Here is a 23,838-nt window from a genome sequence, read left to right as displayed (position 1 = left end):
TCGAAAAAGAGTCATTAGTACCGACCCATATGTGACTCGTCTAGCGTGCTATTTTAGGCTCTTGAATACGGTAGCACAATCTTCATCACTCACTCTCATTGCCCAGATGTCCCCACAGGGTATCCAAAGTATGCTCCATATGCGAATGATTGAACGTTGGCATAGGTTCGACCCTCCTCAGTATTTACTTGCACGAGCCGCTGATGAGTATGACGACAAGCATATTCCTGATAATATCCCTCCAGTTCAGGATGAGCCACCTTCTCAGCCACCACCGAGACACCGGCCAGTTAATGCGGCTGCTTTATTGTCTGAAGTTTCAGACCACCTTTATCGCTTTGAGCAATATTGCACTCAGCAATTCGACAGCATCGAGTTGACTTTACAACAAATCTGCCAACATTTTCACATATCGCCTCTAGCACCACCACATCAGGATCCAGCTGTCGACGAGGACTTTTAAGTCTATTTAATTTTTAAATTATTTTTATTTTAATTTTTGCATTTCTTTTGGACTTTATTTATCATTTTCTTCCAAGACTTTTATTAGTTTAATTTGAATTTTATTTTATCTAGCTATTTTATTATTACTAACTATAACAACCCTATAAATATAAATCCCTTAAACATTACTGATGGCATCGCAGTTTTAAAAGGTTCAGTCGATGGGAGCTACTCAGGAATAAACAAACACTCCTCGATGACTGCCATGTCCTGCTCGACCATGACCATAGCCACCACGACACCTTGGTCACCACGATAACCTCTTTGCTGAATACTGTGATTGTGGAACCCAACCTCTACCACCACTTTCACCTCTATCTACACATCACTTTCAAATGCCTCTAAACCCGTTTCTACTCTTTCAAGGATTACATCCAAAAATTCAGGGCAGTTTTGCTTCTCTCCCTCTCTTCTGATATTATGCTTATATTGCTATTATTTATCTTGTACATTGAGGACAATGTACATCGTAAGTGTTGGGAGGTTATTTATGTGATTATCAAAAAACCCCTAAATTTTTATCTTGTTCTCAAATAATTTTATCATATTACTATTAGAATGAATCTTGATTGACTAATGAATTTTATTGATATGTTTTGAATTAAATCATAGGTAATTGTGCATTGATTGTTTAAAATTTAAGACACTAGAGGATCAAACATGATAAGTTGAATTGTGAAAAGTAAAATTGCTAGGTTGTTTCTCTGAATTGAAGTATTATCTTGAAGTTTTGAATTTACAGGATTGACATCAAATACCCATAATTTTTGTGAGATTTTAAGCCTTTTAGAGCATATAACTTTCTTGCTCATTGATTTTATTGGTTATTAGTGTGTCAACATTGATTTTTTATTCTAGAACTTGCATTGATTATACATGTCAAGACCACACATTTGATTTGGTATACTAAAATGATAAAGACACTTAAGTTTTAACCCATTTACCCCATAAAAAGCCTAGCCACATAATTGACCCCTAGTGAACCTCTTTGGGCCTTGACTTTTATTTCTTGATTTTCACCTTAATATTAACCCACAACTTAACCCTTTTTGGTTCGTTAAAGAATTCTTCTTTTTTTTATTTGACTCTCTTTTTGTCAAGATTTAATGTAATTAGTTACCTAATTATGTTCATTCATTCTAGTTACTGAATTTATCCTTATGATGTAGTTTCCATCATTTGTTCTTGTTCTTAAAAAAAATCGTATATTTATTCATTTAGTTACATATTGTTCTAAAGAGCTTGGATAAGTTAAAGTTGTTATATTGAGAAAAAGCTCACATCATTTGCTTTAGATAGTTCAAATTCTGGCATTTTCTTGTAATTCAGCATTTAGCTTCTGATAAACCATAATATATACAAATTTTTACCCCATGCTTGGCATATTTATGGATGATTTATCCTTTGTTTTATTGAATTAATGCTCCTAATCCTTTAAATTCATGTTTTATACCCAGGAAAGCTTAGGATAACAAAAAGAGCGGGAAACGAGCCAAAAACAAACAAATTTGGGCCAAAATCAGTGTTTCACACGGCCTAGGCACTTACACACAGTTGATCTATACGCCCGTGTGTGACACACGGGTAGACCACATGCCCGTGTGTCCTTCCTTGTTGATATTAATCCAAGTCAAAATTGCACACGGCCTGAGCATTTTCACACGGGCATGGCACACAGCCGTGTCCCTGTCGAGCCCAAGTCTAGTTCTACTCAGAAAAGGCTTATTTTGGACTAATTTGCGCATTCAAAAGTCTATATAAAGACCCTAGAAGAGGATCAAAGGGACACACAGAGTTGGAAGTAGAAAATACCTAAGGACAGCCATCAGAATCATCTCGGAAGCAAGGATCTACATCAAGACTGAAGATTTTCATCCAAATTCCTAGAAGTCCTTTGGGGTTTTCTTTATGTTTTGTTGTTTTCCATTCTTTGAGATGTTTTCCATTAGTACGAACTAAACTCCCTAAATACCTAAGGGAGATGAAACCTATGACGAATCTTATTACTATGAATTATATGATAAAGACTTATTCTTAATTGTGAGTTCTAAATTCTTGTTTTAATATTCCAGGGTATTAATTCAGTTTTTGATGTGCTTATTCAGTGGAGAAAAAGTTCCTCTTTAAGAGTAAATCATTCATAATTAAGCGGAGTTGAATGCAATTCTAGAGATAGGACAATATAAATCTGCCGGATTAGAGTCAAATATAATAGGGGAATCCATATATCGAGTTAATGCGACAAAAAGGGTTTTAATTAGAAAGAGATTTCAATTAATCAACCTAGAGTCAGTTGATCTCAGTCTCGAGAGAGATATGAACATAAATTAGGGATTTCTACGAATTAAGTTAAGTGAATAAATTGTCTAATTCAGAAGTAATAAGTGAAGTCTAAGTGGATTCTTCCTTGGGTATTGCCTTCTCTATCGATTTTTCCTAAAGTATTTTCCAAACTTTCATCTTTTTCGTAATCTTAGTTAATTGGATAATTAGTTTTAGTTTAAAAACACACTTTAATTCTTAGGCTAGATAATAAAAAGATAGTAATTACTAATTGATAAACCGTAGTTTATACATATTTTATCCCACGCTTAGCATAATTTGTGGATGATTTCTCATTATATTTGGTGAATTAGGTACTCCTAATGCCTTAATTTCATGTTTTATACTCAGCAAAGCATAAAAGAATAAAAAGAGCGAGAAACAGGCAAAAAACGTAGAAAATGGGCCAACGTACGAAATCAACATGGCCTGGACTTCTTCACATGGGCAGACCACACGGCTGTGTCACTTTGGCAGGATCGAAGCATGACTCACATAAGTAGACCACACGCCCATGTTGATTTAATAGCTTTGACCACGGCCTGAAGCAATCACACACGGGCATGTCCCTGTCGAGCCTAAGAAGAGTCCAAGTCGGAAAAGGGCACTTTTGAGGGTTTTTAGGCATTCGTTTCTATAAATAGACCCTAGAAGAGGAGAAAAGGGGAGACACAAATTAGAAAGTAAGGAATTACTCGAAGAAAGCTTATTGATCCATCTCAGAAGCCAGATTCATCATCAAGACTAAAGATCTTCTCTCAATTTCCCTTCAAGAGTTTTTGGGTTTTCTTTATTTTTTGTATTCGTTATTCTTCTGAGATGTTTTCTTTTATAGTTATGAACTACACCCCCTAAATACCTAAGGGGAATGAAACTTAAGACATATCTTGTTATTATTATCTGAATTATATGATAATTATTTAACTTGTTCTTAATTATGTGTTTTAATTTTTGTTTCGGTATTTCAGGATATTGATTCAAGTTAATGCACTTATTCAGAGAAGCAAAAGTCCTTGTCTAAGAATAAATTTGTCATAATTAAGCGGAGTTGATTACACGCCTAGAGATAGGGTGATAAGATTTTGCCTGATTAGGGTGAAACCTAATAAGGGAATCCATAGATCAAGTTAATGCAATTCTAGGGTGCTAATTAGAAAGAGATTTCAATTATTCAACCTAAGGTTCGACGTTGTTAGTCTCGAGAGAGATAATAATATAACTTAACGATTTTTACGGATTAAGTTAAATGAATAAATCGTATGATTCAGAGTCAAATAACAGGTAAAATCTAGCTGGATTTTTCCTTGGGTATTGTCTTAATCAATCGAATTTTCTAAAAAGTATTTTCCCCAATTTCCTGTCTGTGATTTCTTAGTTTAGTTAATTAGTTAGATAAGCAACCCTTTTTATTTTTAGGCGAGATAATAAAAAAAAGTAATTACTAATACTTTTAGTTCTTTGGGGTTCGACAATCCGGTCTTGCTAAAGCTATACTATTGTTCGATAGGTACACTTGCCTTTTATAGTGATAATAGTTAGTTTCAAGAACGATTAATTATAAATATTTAAAACCTGTCACGAAAATCACGTATCAAGTTTTTGGCACCGTTTCTGGGGAACTAAGATATTAGGAACACTTGATTTTTATTACTTTAGCCATTTACTTTTATTGCAATTTAAATTTTATTCTAATTTTTATTACTAATTTCTCTTTTCCCTTCTTCTGGCAAGTTCTTATAGTTTATGACTAGAAGAAACCTGCCAGGACCAGTACTTTTTGACGGTGAGATCTAACGCATAGCTCGCAGAATCCAATGAGAAATAAGGCAAAGCTTAAGATACACAGAGGAAGAGCAAGAGAACAATATTCAAACCACAACCGAGGAGATGGCTGAAAATTGAGAAAACCTGATGCCTCCTGTGATTGCTGCCAATCCAATAAATTAGATTCCTGCTCCTCGCACTATGTATGATTATGCTAAACCAACTTTAACAAGAATTGAATCGAGTATAATTAGACCTGCTATTGCTACAAATAATTTTGAACTGGAACCTAACACAATTCAAATGATACAACAGTTTGTTCAGTTTGATGGTTTACAGGATGAGGATCCAAATACTTATTTGGCGAATTTCCTAAAATTCTGCGATACATTTAAAATTAATGGTGTTTCTAATGATGTCATACGTCTTCGGTTGTTTCCCTTTTCATTGAGGAACAAAGCTAAATAGTGGTTGAACTCGTTACCACGAGGATTAATTCTACTTGGGAACAAATGACCAAAAAGTTTTTATTAAAATATCTTCCGCCAGCTAAAACGGATAAATTACGTAATGATATCTCTTCTTTTGTGCAGATGGATTTAGAAACACTCTATGATGCATGAGAGAGATGCAAGGACCTTTTGAGACGATGTCCTCACCATGGGTTAGCACTCTAGCTACAGGTTCAAACGTTTCATAATGGCCTAAATCCCTCGACTAGACAAATGGTTGACGTAGCCGCTGGTGGAACTATCAATAACAAAACTCCTGAAGAGGCTTACAAATTTATAGAAGAAATGTCACTGAATAACTATTAGTGGCAAGTTATGAGGACAAAGCCAACGAAAGCAGCCGACATTTTTAACGTCGATTCAGTCACTATGCTCTCTAATCAGGTAAAACTATTAATAGGAAAATTGATGGTTTAATTGGTTTTTTATAGGTTCACTCAGTAATGTAGTGCGAAGCAAGTGGAAGAGGATCGAGTAATTCAGAATACCCATCCTATGGCCACAACATCGAGAACAAGCAGTTAAATTACATGGGTAATAATCCTCGATCTCAAAATAATCCATATAGTAACACTTACAATGCAGGTTGGAGGAACCACCCAAATTTCTCATGGAGAGGCCAAGGAAATTAGAGAACACCTCCAAGCTTCCAACAACCACCTTACCAACAAGAGAAAAAGCCAAACCTTGAAGAGATGCTCACAAAGTTTATATTGGTGTCAGAAACTCGTTTTCAGAATACCAAGACAGCATTTAAGAATCAACATGCATCGATCTAAGGACTCAAAATTCAAATAGGACAGCTTGCCAAGTTGATTTTTGAACGACCACAAGGTAGCCTGCCAAGCAACACTAAATCTAACCCAAGGGAGCAACTCAACGCGATTGCCATTCAAAATGAGGAAGGGTTAGTTACACCTGAACCAGAACCAAGGCAAGAAACTGTGGTAAGCAAAAGTAAAGGTGAGGTAGGCCACTATGAGTAGAGATAGGAAAGTACAGAATACAAACTTCGTGTGCCATACCCTAATGTGATAAGGAAAGACTGCTCTAACGAAAAATTTGGTAAATTCCTTAAACTTTTACAGAAATTACATATTAACTTACCGTTTATTGAAGCCCTTTCGCAGATGCCGAACACAGTCAAATTTTTAAAAGAGCTTCTAGCAAATAAAAGGAAGTTAGATGAAGCATCGCATGTGGATTAAACGCAGTTTGCTCAGCCATTCTACAGAATAAGCTACCCAACAAATTAAAGCTTCAGGAGTTTTACAATTCCTTATCTAATTGGTAGTTTAGATGTTAATAATGCGTTGGCTGATTTAGGGGCTAGTATTAATGTCATGCCTTATAAAATGTTTAAGCAACTAGGTCTTGGGAAACCCAAACAAACTAGGATGAGCATTTAATTAGCAGATAAAACTATAAGATTTCCTAGGGGTATTATTGAAGATGTATTTGTTAAAATTGATAAATTTATATTCCCAGTTAATTTCGTTGTTCTAGACATAGAAGAGGAAAGTAACACTTCTTTAATTTTAGGAAGACCCTTTTTAGCAACTGCTAGAACAATTATTGACTTTGGAACAGGTGAACTCACACTTCATGTGGGAGACGAAACAATCATCCTTCAAGCTCGTAATTCGAGCAACACATCAAAAATTGAAGGTGATTGTACAGATCGTTCCACTAAAATTGACCATTTGGCGCAACCTACTTTGTAGGAAATAAGTTCGAAGAGCATGCATGAGCCATGTTCAAACAACAACAAAGGACCTACCCATGAAGAACGAAGGCTACAAATCGAGGAGCTAGATAAATGGAAGACACATAAACCGAGAAAACACGATAAACTAAAACCACGCCATAACGAGTTAAATTCCTCACCAAATCAACTTAAAGTTGGAGACAAAGTACTACTAGATGTAGCAGATCCTTGCATTGCCACTTCTAAACCAAATGAAGAAATTCCTCTTACGGTACTTAGTATTTTCCATACAGTACAGTCGAGGTAATTCAACCCAAATTCGGTACGCCAAGGTAAACAATACTCATCTTAAACCTTATGTTGATAAAATTGATAGCAGGGGCGAAGAGTGCAAACTCCTCGAGCCACCATAAACACGCACCAGAGAGGTAAGTCGAGCTTAGACTATAAATAAGCACTTCTCGAGAGGCACCCCGAGTACTAACAGTATTAATTTCTTTAAATTTTAAATTCTTAACATCTAACATACTAACCAAATCATGGAACACAGGCTTTCTAAAGACCACACGGGCAGGCACACGAGCGTGCCTCAGGCCGTGTGAAAACAGGGCAACATTTTTCACCAACACAAGAGGCGATAAGTTACCACGACTGTACAACATGGCCATGGGCGAGCCTGCCAAATCAATACCGGCGTGCGACAAGCTCGTGCCTCCAAACTGTGGTCGAAACTAAAAAAGTAACACGGGCGTGCGACACGCCCGTGCTAAGCACCTGTGGTCGAACCTGTCAAATTAACACGGGCATGTACCTTTAAACACAGGCGTGGGAGAAGTGAACGAAGTATGACATGGCCGTGCGGCACAGCCGTGTGCACCAACACGCCCGAAGAACACGGGCGTGTGTCGAATGTCAGACACACTCAGACCTAAAAATGCGATACACATGGGCTAAATTGAGGGCACACGTACGTGTCCCCCGGACGTGTGCCCCAATTTCTATAAATACCCCCTCACTATTCATCATCCCCTTCCCCAAAAATCACTAACCCTAGCCGCTGCAACTCCATAAACCCTACCTGCCACACCCGTGCACATACCACAACACCATTTTCGACGCCTCAAGTGCCCCTCTTGCATTCGTTTACTCTTTTCTATCTGCTTTCTTCAATTATTTTACTTATTTCATGATTCTTTTTGTTTCATTTGACTATTTTTGAGTAAATATTCATAGAAATGATAGTAATACTTAATCTTTTTAGTAGAAATTTGACATTTTTAGTTAATATATTATGCTACATTCATCCATTTTGTTCTTGATTCTATAGGTTTCATGCTATAAAACCCACATACATATTGAACATAATCTCATCCATCATCATAATTTGATATAAATACTTGATTATTTTAGTTCATTCTTTTTTTATGTAGTATGTGAGCCCCATGGAAGTATCATTCCACTTCTCATTGCAGGTATACAATGTCAAGCTCACGTAGGAAAAAGACCGCTGTCCCCACCTCGAAGAAAAGGAAATGAGAAGCGTCATCCTTGGGCCCTACCTCAGAGACTCGCCACCCCTTCCTCTAATTTCCACCAGGCAATCAGGAGGAACTATTTTAGATTTTACGGGCCCGACCCTTGGAAGTGGGTCGTTGTATAGACTGGATCACGCTGGAACAAGTCCAACTTGGTGATGCAATTCGGGCCCTCCTTACCACCGATCCTTGAGGGCTTTTCTTTGAGATTATCGAGCCGACGTATCTTAAGCTCACGGTGGAACTTTGCTCAACATTCCATCTTTAGACAGTGATGATCCGGGAACAGTCCAATTTCACCCTGGCGGTATAGTCTGCTAGTTGAACATCCCAGAGTTCGGTACCGCACTTGGCCTATAAAAGGAAGAGTTCATGGAGGAGAACAAACTCCACACTCTCAATCGCCACATCCATCATTCTCCTTCACGGCATTGGAACTCCCTTGCCCCCGGCTCTGCCTCCTACAATCCTAGCCGCTCTAAGGCATCGACTCTCTCTCCATCTTTGAGGTACCTACACGCCATTTTATCTTACACGTTAATAGGAAGGCAAGAGAGCACTGGCATCGTCAACACTCACGATGCCTACTTTCTATGGTGTATGTCGCACAGGCATGTCTTCGACCTCGCCTATTTCATTGCCCTCGCCATTCAACATCAAACGGAGCGGCATAGGAAGGGGGTCATCTCTATTGGCCCTTATGTGACTCTGTTGGCTCAATTCTTTAGGCTCATCAACACAGCAGCACAGGCATTCTCCCTTACTCTCATTGGCCAGATGTCCCCACAAGGCATCTCGAGCATGCTAAGTATGAGGATGATCAAAAAATGACATGGAGCCTACCCTCCTCAATACCGCCTCACCCAATCAGTAGAGGAGGAGAACCCTGAGGACATTACTGAGGATGTCCCTCCACGTCACGAAGACCCACTACCTCAGCCACCACACACCCATCGTCCAGTTCATGTGGCGGCTTCATACTCTGACATTTCTAAGCGCCTTACTAGATTTGAGCAGCAGTGTTTTCAGCGCTTTGACCACATTGATGCTACTCTACATCAGATCTGTTAGCACCTCCACATCTCATCGCTACCTCGCGAACCATCCGGCGATGACGATGTTTAAAAACTTTTTATTTTTATTTTTATCTTTATTTATTTCTTTATAGTACTTTTTTTTCTTATTTTCGTTTGATACTATTTTATTTTTTATAAATAAATTTTAATTTTGGCTATTTCATTACGAGTAATTATTCTTATTTATATTCCCTAAAAGGTTCATGATTCTATCACAGTTATAAAGAGCTCCAAAGCTCACTATCACTTAGGAACTTGAAACTCCACTAGAAAAGGTTCTCCACAACTGCCATACCCTGCTCGACCACGACCATAGCCATACGAGATATAATATTCTTTTGGCGCAGCACTTGTGGAACCCAACCTCTACCACCACTGGAGTATCCTCCTCTACTCTCATAACTCCAATTCAAGAAATCCATTCTTAACTCAGGAAGTTTCACTTCTCTCCCTATCTTATGAACTTATATTTATATTTTTTAGTATATCTATCTTTGTACATTGAGGACAATGTACATCTTAAGTGTGGGGGGTTACTTATTTCATTATCAGAAAATCCCTGAATTTTATCTTATTCTCATGTGATCTTCTCATATCATTATTAGAATGAATTCTGATTAAGTTATGATTTTTATTGATAACTTGAATTAAAACATAGGCATTCATGCCTTGATTATTTAAACTTTAAGACATTAGAGAATCAAGCATAATAAGTTGATTTTTGAGAATTAAATATTTTAGTATGTTTCCCCAAGTTTAGGTATTATCTTGAGTTAAAATTCACAAAGTTAAACATCAAAAAGCCATAATTTTTGTGAGGTTTTGAGCCTTTAGAGCATCTATTATTTCTTTCATGCTCACTTTTATTATTGTTTTGAGTACGTCAATATTGAATTGTTATTCTAGAACTTGTTTGATTATGCATGTCAAGATCATACCATTTGATTTGATATGTCAAAATGATAAAAGCACCTAAGTTTAACCCACTCACTCCATAAAAGCCTACCTTCATAATTAACCCTTAGTGAACCCCCTTGAGCCTAACAACTCATTCATTGATTTACCCTCAATATTAACTTATAACTCATTATTGTTGAAATCCCCTTAATCAATTTGATCCCCTTTTTTTTGTCGAGATATAAGTTGAAATAATTACGTAGCTATGTTTTATCCTTAGCAACATTCTATATTGTATTTAACTTGTTCTTAATTAAAAAAAATCATACATATTAGTAGTAATCTTTCATTCTTGGGCTTAAGTATCTAATTCTATATTCTGAAATGAAGCTCATTTTGTATTCAAGTGTAATGAGTATTTTTCTAGTTAGGTAATTTTTCAATTCAATCTCGATTCTAACCTTTTCTTTTAGCTTGTGACCACACCCCATAACCAAAGCAACATTACAACCCTCTAAAAGACTTTTTGATTAATGTATCATCTCAATTTATAGTGGTGAAGATTTGATTTTCACGCAAGCCTATGGTAATAACTCTTTATATTGACTAATGAGTGCTTAATTTGTTATCCTTGAACACCTCGAGTGATTTGAGTGAATCTTTAGTGAGGATGTTAAACTTTGTGGTATTTTGAATAAAAGGTAATCACTTAAATGAAGGGGAGACACCTGTGTTTTTGTGCTAAAATGTTCAACTTGGAATGTTTGAAACTTTGATATTCTTTCAGTTGAATTCTCAATGTATGATTACTCATGGATTATTTTAAGATACTATTGATAGGGATTATAAATTGAGAAGAATTTATTTTGATTATGAGTTGATGAATTTGCTTGAGGACAAGCAAATGCTTAAGTGTGGGGGTATTTGATAAACCGTAATTTATACATATTTTATCCCATGATTAGCACAGTTTATGGATGATTTATCCTTAGATTTGGTGAATTTGATACTTCTAATGCCTTAATTTCATGTTTTATACTCAGGAAAGCATAGGGGAGTAAAAAGAGCGAGAAACGGGCCAAAAACAGAGAAAATGGGCCAACGTACGAAATCAACACGGCTTGGACTTCTTCACATGGGTAGACCACACGGCCGTGTCAATTTGGCAGGATCGAAGCACGACTCACACGGGTAGACCACACGCCCGTGTTGATTTAACAGCCTTAGCCACGGCTTGGAGCAATCGCACACGGACGTGTTCCTGTCGAGCCTAAGAAGAGTCCAAGTCGGAAAAGGCCACTTTTGAGGGTTTTTAGGCATTCCAAAACCTATAAATAGACCCTAGAAGAGGAGAAAAGGGGAAACACAGATTAGGAAGCAAGGAACTACTCAAAGAAAGCCGATTGATCCATCTCATAAGTCGGATTCATCGTCAAGATTAAAGATCTTCCCTCAATTTCCCTTTAGGAGTTTTTGGATTTTTTTTATGTTTTGTATTCATTATTCTTTTGAGATGTTTTCCTTTATAGTTATGAACTAAACCCCCTAAATACCTAAGGGGAATGAAACCTAAGACGGATCTTGTTATTATTATCTGAATTGTATGATAAATATTTAACTTGTTCTTAATTATGTGTTCTTGATTCTTGTTTCAGTATTTCAGTATATTGATTCAAGTTAATGCACTTAGTCAGAGGAGCAAAAGTCCCTGTCTAAGAGTAAATTTTTCATAATTAAGCGGAGTTGATTGCGCGCCTAGAGATAGGGTGACAAGATTTTGCCGGATTAGGGTGAAACATAATAAAGGAGCCCATAGATCGATGTAATTTTAGGGTGTTAATTAGAAGGAGATTTCAATTATTCAACCTAGGATTAGACGTTGTTAGTCTCGAGAGATAATAATATAACTTAGGGATTTCTAGGGATTAAGTTAAATGAATAAATCATCTGATTCAGAGTCAAATAACAAGTGAAGTCTAGGTGGATTTTTCCTTGGGTATTGTCTTAATCAATCAAATTTTCTAAAAAGTATTTTCCCCAATTTCCTGTCCGTGATTTCTTAGTTTAGTTAATTAGTTAGATAAACAACCTCTTTTTTTATTTTTAGGCTAGATAATAAAAAGAAAGTAATTACTAATAGTTTTAGTTCCTTTGGGTTCGACAATCCGGTCTTGCTAAAGCTATACTACTGTTCGATAGGTACACTTGCCTTTTATCGTAATAATAGTTAGTTTCAAGAACGATTAGTTATAAATATTTAAAACTTGTCACGAAAATCACGTATCACTAGTACTTTTAATCCTCGTGGATACGATATTTCTGGTCTCACTAGAACTATACTACTATTCGATAGGTGCGCTTGCCTTAGTCGAATTTATAGTTAGTTTCACAACCATCAATTTTATTTCTAGAAGATTTAGTATTTATTAGTATAATATATTTAACATTTACTAGCATAATTTATTTGACTTGCTAATTTAGCCTATGAATAGAATCTTTCACTTTTACAACATTAGAAAATACACCCATTAGATATTAGAACTCATAACACATTTAGAGAATTTTGTGTTTACATTTTGAGGGTTTTTTGTTTTTGGGTTTTTGGGATTTCATTTTTTTATTTCCATCTTTTGTACTCTTCGTTATTTTTTCATTATAGTAAAATTATCTTTACCCGTGGTTTTTTATCCCATTTGGAGGGTTTTTCAACGTTAAATTTGTGTGTTCAATTTCTCAATTTATTATGCTATCTTTTTACTTGTTTCTTAATCGGGTCAATCCTAACATGTGGTATAAGAACTAGTTCAATTTTCATAGATCAGCCCGTTCAGATATGGGAGCAACAAGGTTTGAAATTGAGAATTTCAATGGTGAAACAAATTTCAATTTGTAGCAAGTTCGGATGATGACAATTCTAGTACAAATCGGCTTGGAAAAGATTGGTACCGGGAAAAAGCTTGAGAATCTAAATCAAACAGAATGGGACGAGCTTGATGAAAAGGCCTTATCTTCAATCCAGTTGTGCCTCGCGAATACGGTATTGCAGGAGGTATTGATGGATAAGACCTCATCCGCCTTGTGGAAAAGGTTAGAAACTCTTTATGCGTCTAAGTCTTTGGCTAACCGTTTAGTGTTAAAACAATATCTATTTACGTTTCGCATGAATGAATGTGAGCTTTTTAGAGATCGCATCAGTCCATTCATTACTCATTTAAATGATTTAAAGAACGTTTCATATTAACGATGAAGATTAGGCTATGCTATTATTTTGCTTTTTACCCCCTTCATACAAGTCTTTTAGGGGGACCCTGATTTATGGCAGAGACAAACTCTCGTTCGAAGATGTGAAGGGTCATTTGTTGAGTAGAGACAAACTCGATAATGAGTTTGGTTTGGATAGCAAGGCAAATAGGCGAGCTTCCATTTTGGTAGCATCAAAGAAATGAGACAAAAGGTGTCGCTATTGTAAAATGTTAGGTCACGTCAAAGCAGATTGTTATAAACTGCGAAAGAAAAGAGCTGCTGAGAGTAACGAGGAAGATGTAACTGGTGTTAATTTGGCAGATGAAAGCAGTGATGATTTCTTATTAGTGTCAACGAGTGATAATTCCAAGCTCATGTCCGAGTGGATCTTAGATTCGGGATGTTCTTTCCACATGTGTCCCAATAGAGAATGGTTCTCCACATACAGTTCGGTTGAAGGTGGAGTTGTGCGCATGGGAAACGATTCATCTAGTAAGGTAATTGGTATTGGTACTGTTAAAATTAGGATACACGATGGGACGATTAGGACATTCTCAGATGTCAAGTATGTATCTGATTTATGAAAAATCTCATCTCCTTGAGTATTTTAGACTTGAAAGGATGCAGAATCAACATCGAATCAAGTGATATTAAAGTATCTCGTGGAGCTCTCTTTTTGTTAAAAGGTAAAAGAACCGAAAGTTTTTATACTCTGGAAGGTTCTACATTGACCGTTGAAATCGGATGTCCCCCGTTCATTACGAAGTCGAAGTCAACTTGATAATACTCTAGAACGACATATTTTATATGCTAATTGCATGTTATTCTAAGTATGATCCTACTAATTTGGATTATTTTGTGGTCTTTTATCTTTTAGGGACTAAATTAGAGGCAAGAGGAAATTTAAAGGCAAAAAGTGCGAATTTGAAGATATAATGGGCCAACATGTAAAGAAAGAGAGAAGTGGTGCCAAAAATGTAAACATGGAAGACGCAAGGACAAAAATGCAAAAGAAGAGATTTTATAGCACAAGACTCTATTTTAATTTCAATTATATTAGGATAATTATTAAGGATTTTTATTAGATTTAATTTTAGGATTTATTTTCTTTTATCTTTAATTATCTTTATTTATTTGTATTTATCTTTTAAAATTTAATTAGGAATAGACTAGGTTTTTTGGTACTATAAATAGGGGATGGAGTGGCACATATTTGACATCTTTCTTTTCTGTAAACACTCCCTCTCCCAAAAACTATGTCTTTTATTCTCTCCATATTTTCTTCAATAAAAATATCATTCCTATTATATTTATTTCTTTCCAAAAAAACATGAGCCACTAAACCAATCTAGCCGAAGGTTGTCAAAGTTCCCCAAAAAGGTTCATGAGGCTTAGAACCCGCGCTTAGCCTTCTCAACAAGGTATTCATCACTTCTCCGCATTACGGGGTTGATGCTTCTGTCCATGTCCCTTAATAGGTGATCTTTTCAACTTGTGCAAGGAATGACCGCTTTGTACAATTTGGGAAGGTTGCATAGTCGGCTCGTTGGCTTTCTGCGTCAGAGGTTGGCGAATCCAAGTGACAAACCGCGTGGTATTCGCTGTTGGGAAGTGATGATCTAGCAAAAGATAGTCCCCAAAAAATGATTATTGGCTAGAGTCAGGCTCCACCAAATTTTAAATCTAAATCCTTAGAGCTGGTGGTCGTAGGCGTCCTCTTCCACTATAACTAGCTTATCCTGCTCGAGAAGGGTTACTTAAAAGCCAAGGATTAAACTCAAGGTGGAACGAGACAAGGGGAGGTTGAAATCTCGCCACATAAGAAACTTTCTCTTCCCTAAAATCTGTTTATTTTTATATTCCTCATTTTAATTTCCGCCATTTATTTAATTTCACAATTTCAATTCACTTTAAATTCTGTTTTTATTTTTCCAGATTGAAATTCTTAATTCTATTTTTTTATTTTTCAAGAACGCAGGTTTTCTTGGCCAAGAAATTGTCCAGGATTTCAAGAAACGAGTATTCGTACAATCCGGCCCCTGAGGATTCGACCCTACTTCCCATTTATTGTTATTTTTACTATTTTACAGGGAATAAGATATTTTCGGTGCTCTTAATGACGCATCACAACTCGTTTGGAGCGGAGGCAACTTGGTCATAGGAGGGAAAAATGTATGACCGTTTCGTTGAAGAGAGGTTCTCTTTTGGATACAGGTTTTGAAAAGTTAGGGCACTGTGTTCGTGAAAATCAGACCTGAGTTAGTTTTGATTTGGCAGTGCACAAGTCGAAGGCTAGAAGTCTTCTAGCTTCTAAGCACAAATTCGACTCAGTTAATTCCCTGCATAGTTCAAGATAGGCTCGTTGTGGGCTTTGGCAAAGATGACGTTATAAAAATTCGTGTCAAGGTGGAGATTGTTAGAGTTGTGTGACCCAAATTCTAAGGGATTGCTTGCAAGTCAAGTTAAAATAATTGACATTTTCATAATATTAAGATTAATAGAAGATTAAGAGAGTTTTTTAGAGAGTTTAAGGGAATTTTGTGTTTTATCTAAAGAGCTTTGCTTTTCAAGATTCAAGGTTTTTTGTTTTGGTTATTTCCATATTGCACTCTTTCAGATTGTTTGCTCATTTAGTAAAGTCTACTTTACTTGTGGTTTTTAATCTTTTTTGAAAGAATTTTTTCACGTAAATATTTAAATGTTCAATTTTCTTTTTCTCTTTTTCATTTTTGTTCTCATTTATATGGTTGGAACTACTTGTCTCAAACAGAAAGGAAACTGCAAAAACTCTAAATCAATGTTGAAATAGTGACTAAAATGTCTTGACTCTATAACTTTAAACCTTAAACACGCCTAACCTTTAATTAGCACTAGTAGTCAAAAAGTAATTCAACTCAACAATTACAAGGTATTTTCTGATAACATTAATTATATAATAATATTAAATCATTCAAAGCCAATGGTTTACTAATTATGAAAGAAGAAAATTGTGCTGAAAATAAATTAATTAAAAGCAAGTCTAAGTCCTCCATTAAAGGTTTAATAGTGTGGAAAATGATTACAATTTAATTCTTAATTAATTTAATTTTTCAGTGGTTTATGGAGGCATAAATTAAATATAAAAAAAGTACTAATATATGGAATGGGTTAATCCAAATCCATGGGTTTGTAATTATGTCCACCCTGCTTTAAAAAAAAAAGAAGTAATTATGTTATTAAATTAAAGAAGAAGCTTGTGCTGAAAATAAATTAATTAAAAGCAAGTCTAAGTCCTCCATTAAAGGCTTAAATAGTGTAATTATGCGGGTTGGCTTTTGTTGCAGGAGTTTGTTTCTTTAATTGCATAATTGATGTTAATTGTTTAAGTATTTTGGTTTTATTATTCATAAAGATTAATCCCATGGATGTAGTTTTAGGAAAAAAAAAACTCATTGAATGGACTAATAAAGAGATTGAAGTAATTCAACACCCATAATCTTAAATAATTAAACACATCCATATAGTATGAATGCTCATATTCCATTCAAGTCGGGTCTTTATAAAGAGCCCTTTCCTTAGGTTTTAGCATTCAGAATTACAACAACAAAACACAATCTCATTTCCTCTTGCTTCATATTTCATGATTACGATGTCAAGTATGAGGTCTCATAAACTTGTTTTATTTTTTGCACTATCTTGTCTTCTTCTTCAGGAGAAATGCACCTATGCTAGCCAGTGCAACGAGAGTGAGAGAAGAGCGCTACTTGAATTTAAGCACAGCCTTCAAGCTATGGATTTTTCAGGCGACGACGCCCTTTCTTCATGGATAAGTGAGGAGTGCTGTCTTTGGGTTGGCGTCAATTGCAACAGCCATACAGGATATGTTGAAATGCTCGATTTTAGCGATCAGTTATGGGTTGTAGCAGGTACAATTAGCCCTTCACTCCTTAAACTACATCACTTGACTTCTTTATATTTCAACGGGAATGATTTTAATGGAAGTCTCATCCCAGAGTTTTTAATTTCTTTGAAAAAATTGAAATTACTGGATCTCTCTAATGCTAATTTTAGAGGTCCAATTCCTTCTCTACTTGGAAATCTATCAATGGTAGAGACTCTTAGATTGGGTGGCAACGGTGAAGGCGTGACCTTTCGCCATAAGTTCAAAAAAATGTATAGTGTTGGAAAACTTGAGTGGCTTTCCCATCTTTCTCGTTTGAAACAGGTTGATCTCAGTTTCACTAACCTGAGCAATGCCAAGGATTGGTCTCAAATCATTAGCCATCTTCCGTTGCTTCAAGAACTAAGTTTGAGAGATTGTGATCTTCCAAGCATCTCATCTTCTTCTGTTTCCCTTACCAACTCTTCTACATCTCTCATCACTCTCGATCTCTCTGATAATAAGCTCCCTTCTTCTGCCATATATCCATGGCTGTTTAATGTTAGTCGCAACCTTGTTTCCCTTAATCTCTCAAGTAACCAGTTGAAAGGTCCAATTCCAGAAGCTTTAGGGAACATGATGGCTATTCAAGAACTTTATTTGAGTGATAATCTTTTGATATTAGCTGAGAGTCAAGTTAGGGGAGATTCCGTGTTGAATGAAATCGGAAAACTACCAGATTTTATGGCTCTAGATCTTGGGTACAGCCTTTTAAATGGATCCATAAGCAAAAGTATTGGACAACTTTCCAACTTGCGAGTCTTGCGGCTTGCAGGGAATTCTTTTGATGGTGATGTAATTTCCGAAGCTCATTTCTCAAATTTCACCTACTTACAGAAGTTGGATTTATCCTCCACTTCTTTGACTTTGAAATTCAACTCCGGATGGATTCCTCCTTTTAAACTGGGTCAAATAATGCTTTGCTCTTGCAAGTTAGGGCCTCATTTCCCAGATTGGATTCGGACGCAAATGGACGTCCTAACCCCTGACCTTGATATTTCTTCTGTAGAATACCTTGATATTTCTGCTTCAGGAATTTCAGATTCTCTTCCCTACTGGTTTTGGGGCTCATTTCAAGGATTAAAGTACATAAACATGTCTTTCAATCAGATCAGTAGTACTTTCCCAAGTAACTCTATCCACATAAGCCATCTAGATCTAAGCTCTAATAATTTCTCAGGACCATTGCCACATTTTTCTTTAGACTTTATGGATATGGGGACCATTAACCTTTCCAAAAACAAGTTTACTGGTTCAGGCTCTCCAATTTGCAATATTACCAATAAAGGTGTTTTGGCATTACTTGATCTCTCAAATAATTTATTTTCTGGAGTGGTTCCCGACTGTTTTGAAAGTTTCCTGTCTTTAACAGCTTTGAATTTGGCTGATAATAGTTTCTCGGGCTCGCTTCCAAGCTCCTTAGGATCTTTGACTTCTCTTGAAATGCTCAGTTTACGTGGTAATAAATTCTCAGGAGAATTACCTTCATCTTTACAGAATTGTACCGAGTTAAAATTTCTAGACTTGAGTGATAATGAATTATCAGGAGAAATACCTATGTGGATTGGCCGGAGGCTTTCATCATTGGTTTTTCTTAGCCTTCAACGGAATCAGTTCAGGGGAAGGATTCCTCATCAACTTTGTGGATTGAAATATCTACAAATCTTAGACCTATCTGTAAATAAAATTTCTGATACTATACCACCATGCCTCAATAATTTCACTTCCATGGCAGAAAAAGTGAGTTTAGATCGAAGAATTGAGCATCACCTCTCAGATGTAGGGTCTTCTCAATGGTTCGCTCAGGTTCAGGTTAGGTATGTTGATGAGGCATTGCTTACATGGAAAGGAAAAAAGCAAAGCTATCCACAACTTGGACTGCTACTAGCCATTGATCTCTCTTGTAACAAATTAAGAGGAGAGATTCCTGAAGAATTAAGTAGTCTTCAAGAACTGGTTGCATTGAACTTGTCAAGAAACCTTTTTAACGGAAAAATTATTCAAAATATTGGGCATCTAAGACAAGTAGAGGTGCTTGACCTGTCAAGAAACAAGTTTTCAGGAAACATCCCTACGAGCTTGTCCGAATTAACATTTCTAAGTACCTTGGACTTGTCTTACAATGAGTTGTCTGGAAAAATTCCAACCAGCACTCAACTACAGAGCTTTGATCCTTCATCATTTTCCCATAATAGAGGACTTTGTGGTCCTCCGATTTCACCGAATTGCTCAATGGTGGAACCACCTCCTGGTAAGCCTGCAGTAGGAGGTGAAGAAGATTATGACGAGTTCATGAAACGGTTTTACACTGGCATGGGACTTGGATTTGCAATGGCTTTTTGGGGGTTTTGCAGTGTTGTGTTCTTCAAGCGTTCATGGAGGCATTCATATTTTCGTTACTTGGATCATGCAAAGGATTGGGTTTATGTTTCAGTTGTTCTGCTGAAAACAAGATTAGTGAGTAGAATTAGAGCTCTTTCAACTAGGTAACAAACTTGATTTCTTCAGTCCTTAATGAAGTTCTTTCAACGTTGAGAAATATCTCCTTAACTATAAATAACAAAGTTCTATATGATTGTTTATCAGGTCTGATTAGAACTGCAACTGAAGGTGATTTTCCTGCACGAGAGAAGATCTTAATAAAAAAATCATAAATTAATAAATGTTTGTCTTTTTATGATTTCCAATTTCTATATATCAAGAAGTGATTTGTGACCACTTTTTGACTTCCTTGTAATATGTTTGTCTTATATTTGGTTTGTATATTTCTTTTCTTGTAATAAGAAGGAAAATTATATTGATTGGAAAAAACATATCAAAGTTATAACATTAGTTTGTATAAAATATTGAAAATCTTCTTTATTTTTAGGCTTAAATTATAAATTGGTATTTAAATTTTATCCTTTTTTTATTTTGATACCTAATTTTTTATTTTTTGCACAAGTGGTATCTAAACTACTTATTGTCGAGTAAGATGAGGAGTTTGAAGTTGGCTCTCAAAGATTGGAATGAAAAACCTGATGGTACTGTAGATGTATATATATATTTGGAATTGATAGAGGAAAATAAAATTGGAGTTGGATAATAACAACAATCATAAAGATCTGAATGGTTTGGAAATGGAAGAGCTTGGTCGGTTGAATATGGTGCCGTGGGAAGTTATCAAGTTCCGTGGGGTGGTATGGTGTGAAAATACACAGAGGTCTTCGTTACAAGAAGACGAATCCAACTCTGCCTTTTTTTTCATAAAGCAGTTATTTTTTTAGAGGGGCATTCAGAGATATAAGAAGTGGCTTATGCTCTATTATCTGTACTAATTGTATCGACGCTGATTATTGGTATTGTTAGCATGTGAAAGTCCCGTTTGTATGTAATATAGTTTGTGTGTGCATTGGACTGGCAGTTGGAAAGAAATTATAGACGTGGATGTTGCGGAATAAGAAATTTTAGACGTGGATGTTGCGGAATCTAGTCATTGGTATTGACTGTGGTATTGATCAGCTATGTTGAGTTTATTTCCTAGTTGTTCAATGGCAATTGTTGCGTGTAAATAAATGATGCAAATGTGCAAGTATACATGTCATTCAAGTAATAAAATGATAAGTAAGTATCGTCTCCATAGGGATCAAAAATTAATTAAAAATTGAGTAAGTTATTATTTTAATCCTACTAACTAGACTGAGCATAAGGAGTAAATCTCAATTTGATAAAGATGTTTGATGAACGTACTAATAAGGTTGGAATTATTCAGGTGATATGTTCATATGATAATAATGCCATGGCAAGATTTTGACTATCCTACTGCTCATGGAATCACTGCTGTAATCTGCCTCTTTCGATAGCTAGATCTTAAGTTAATATTCTTAGTTTTTGTACATTTAGAGGACTCAGGAATAATAACTACTTCTCCGTACAATTCGCAACATCTATGTCTAGAGTGCTACAAGTATTCTTTCGAGTGCTTGCTTGCATCAATCAATTCATAATCTAGTGTTCTTAATCTTTTCATATTTAAATCCACCTAAGAACACAAAATACAATCAACTATGTCTAGAACTTGCATGCATGTATTTAAAATAAACTTAAATTGAATGAAATAGTAATATAAACAAACTCAGATCATGGGCATTAAAAATAATATAAAGTTTGCCCAAATAATTCCAACCCAGAAAATGTTCAGTTCATGGGTTGGAAAGTTAAAACCAGAGTTAAATCATTCAACAACTGATGTACTCCTATATTGGACACTTTCTGCTTGTTAATTCCTTTGTCTTATGAATTTTTCACTACTTAATTGGTTGTATTTGATTTATTTCTTGTGTAGTGAACCCAATACTGGAAATGGCAACAAAAGACGAATCTGCAGCTTTTCTTTCTTTTTTTATACATCACGGTGGAGTTGTGGGCACGACGCTGGGCACGACGCGGATCTGACGTGGCAAATCAGAAGTCAACACGGGGAATATTCTGGAAACAACTTATCTTGATCTATTGACATAATTTGGGGGATTTTGGATTTCTTTTTCATAATTTTAAAGATATTATCTTTTTTTTTATTAGTTTGTTGATTTGGGAATTTGAAGCCTATAAATACCCACCTTTGGGTAAGGCTAAGGGGATCTCTTGTCTTTTGTTCTTATTGCTACTTTATTTTCATTTTTAATAAAATTTTCTTCTTTTGTTTTATTTCTACTTTATTTTATTTTATTTTATGTTTTTACTTTATCAAAACATGTTAAGCATGATAATCAATATCATGCTTGGCTAATTTTTTCTCAAGCCAAGAGCTAGTACGAATCAATTCCTCACGTGAGAATTGAATATTGCTTAAATCCCTTCGGGATACATTTTCGTCTTTCTGGTTAGATAGTTTGACAATCGACCTGTAACGCCCCGTACCCGAGACCGTTTCTGGAGTCGAACACGAGGTGTTAACGGACTTAATTCATTACTTAAGCAGCTCATACAATTCATTTTAAAATTTCCAGACAAGCTGGCTAACTGCATCATAGTTGCTTTAAAAATCATATATCGAGTTCCAAAACTCAAAATCTAATTCCGTAAATTTTTCCTGAAACTAGACTCATATATCTATCTACTAATTTTTTTCTAGAATTTTTGGTTGGGCCAATTAGTACAGTTTATAAGTTAAAGTATCCCCTGTTTCAGGGTTTGACTACTCTGACCTCTGTGTATTACCAATCAGATATCTCCCTGTACAGAGCTTCAATAACTATGCCATTTGTCTCTAATAAAACTAGACTTAATAATGAATCTATACATATAAATCATGACTTCTAATTATCTTTTTAAAATTTATGGTGAATTTCCAAAGTCAGAACAGGGGATCCAGAAATCGCTCTGGCCCTGTTTCACAAAATTTTAAACATCTCATAAAATATAGCTCATATACCTATTTCGCTTCTTCCATATGAAAATAGACTCATCAAGCTTTGATTCCATAACTTATTCATTATTTAATTCCATTTATACTATTTTTAGTGATTTTTCAAATTCACATCACTACTACTATCTGAATCTATTTTATGGTAAATTTTACCTATTTCATGGTTTCCATGGATTGGCTAGCAATTTGACATACATAACACCAAATATGATCATGATTAGCCATTCCAATGGCTAATCATTACCAAGCATTTCCATACCACTCAATAACCATATTATAAGACCATATATACAAAATGATTATAATGCTATACATGACATACCCAAAATATACAAGCCATTATGCCAAGATGGTATACGGATAGTGTGAGCGAGCCTCCGACCGTTCCCAATTTCTGAGCTGGCTTGTCAAAACTACAAGGAATGAAAAGGAGGGAGTAAGCATAAATGCTTAATAAGTTCACATGCAAATAGCAAGTAACATAACCATATAAGCAAACATAAAACATCATTTGCATAATCATCACCAAGACATTCATATCACATTTTCATTTATCATTTTACCATATTGTTGTTATATCAATTTTTCAACCCGAGGGTTAAGTACATACCTGTTCAAAGTACCCATTTCACAACACTTAACAATACATCCCTTTCATCTTGAGTATTCCTCCATTTCAGTAGAACTTTACCTGTTGAACACATCGGAATATAATTCGGATACATGGAGAGTTTGTACATAAGTGCCACATATGTAGCCAAGCTACCATGTAACCCGCCCATAAGCGAACTCGGACTCAACTCAACGAGCTCGGGCGTTCGCATCCATAGGTGAACTCGGACTCAACTCAATGAGTTCGGATGCCTAGTTACATTTCACGAACTCGGACTCAACTCAACGAGTTCGGACATTCGCATCCATAAGTGAACTCGGACTCAACTCAACGAGTTT

The 23,838-nt window shown here is 35.7% G+C and overlaps 1 protein-coding gene and 1 non-coding gene across 2 annotated transcripts; one reads left to right on the top strand and one right to left on the bottom strand.

Moving 5' to 3' along the window:
• Positions 1-5,150: 5,150 nt before the first annotated feature.
• LOC128293388 (small nucleolar RNA R71) lies at positions 5,151-5,257 on the bottom strand. Its single transcript, XR_008283571.1, has one exon. It is a non-coding gene; the product is annotated as a small nucleolar RNA R71 (small nucleolar RNA).
• Positions 5,258-17,189: 11,932 nt separating this feature from the next.
• On the top strand, positions 17,190-20,371 carry LOC128292726 (receptor-like protein EIX2). Its single transcript, XM_053027631.1, has 2 exons — positions 17,190-19,966; positions 20,067-20,371. The coding sequence occupies exons 1-2, from the start codon at positions 17,190-17,192 to the stop codon at positions 20,074-20,076; spliced, it is 2,787 nt and encodes a 928-aa protein (XP_052883591.1). The 3' UTR covers positions 20,077-20,371.
• The last annotated feature ends 3,467 nt before the right edge of the window (positions 20,372-23,838 follow it).

This window comes from Gossypium arboreum, chromosome 5 (genome assembly GCF_025698485.1).
Source record: "Gossypium arboreum isolate Shixiya-1 chromosome 5, ASM2569848v2, whole genome shotgun sequence".
NCBI lineage: Eukaryota > Viridiplantae > Streptophyta > Magnoliopsida > Malvales > Malvaceae > Gossypium > Gossypium arboreum.
Note: the sequence above shows the minus strand (reverse complement) of the source record. Positions and strands in the feature narration are given on the sequence as shown.

What these genes read in the sequence shown, in the direction of transcription:
- LOC128292726 (XM_053027631.1), top strand. Translation starts at nt 17,190, where the DNA reads ATGTCAAGTATGAGGTCTCATAAACTTGTTTTATTTTTTGCACTATCT.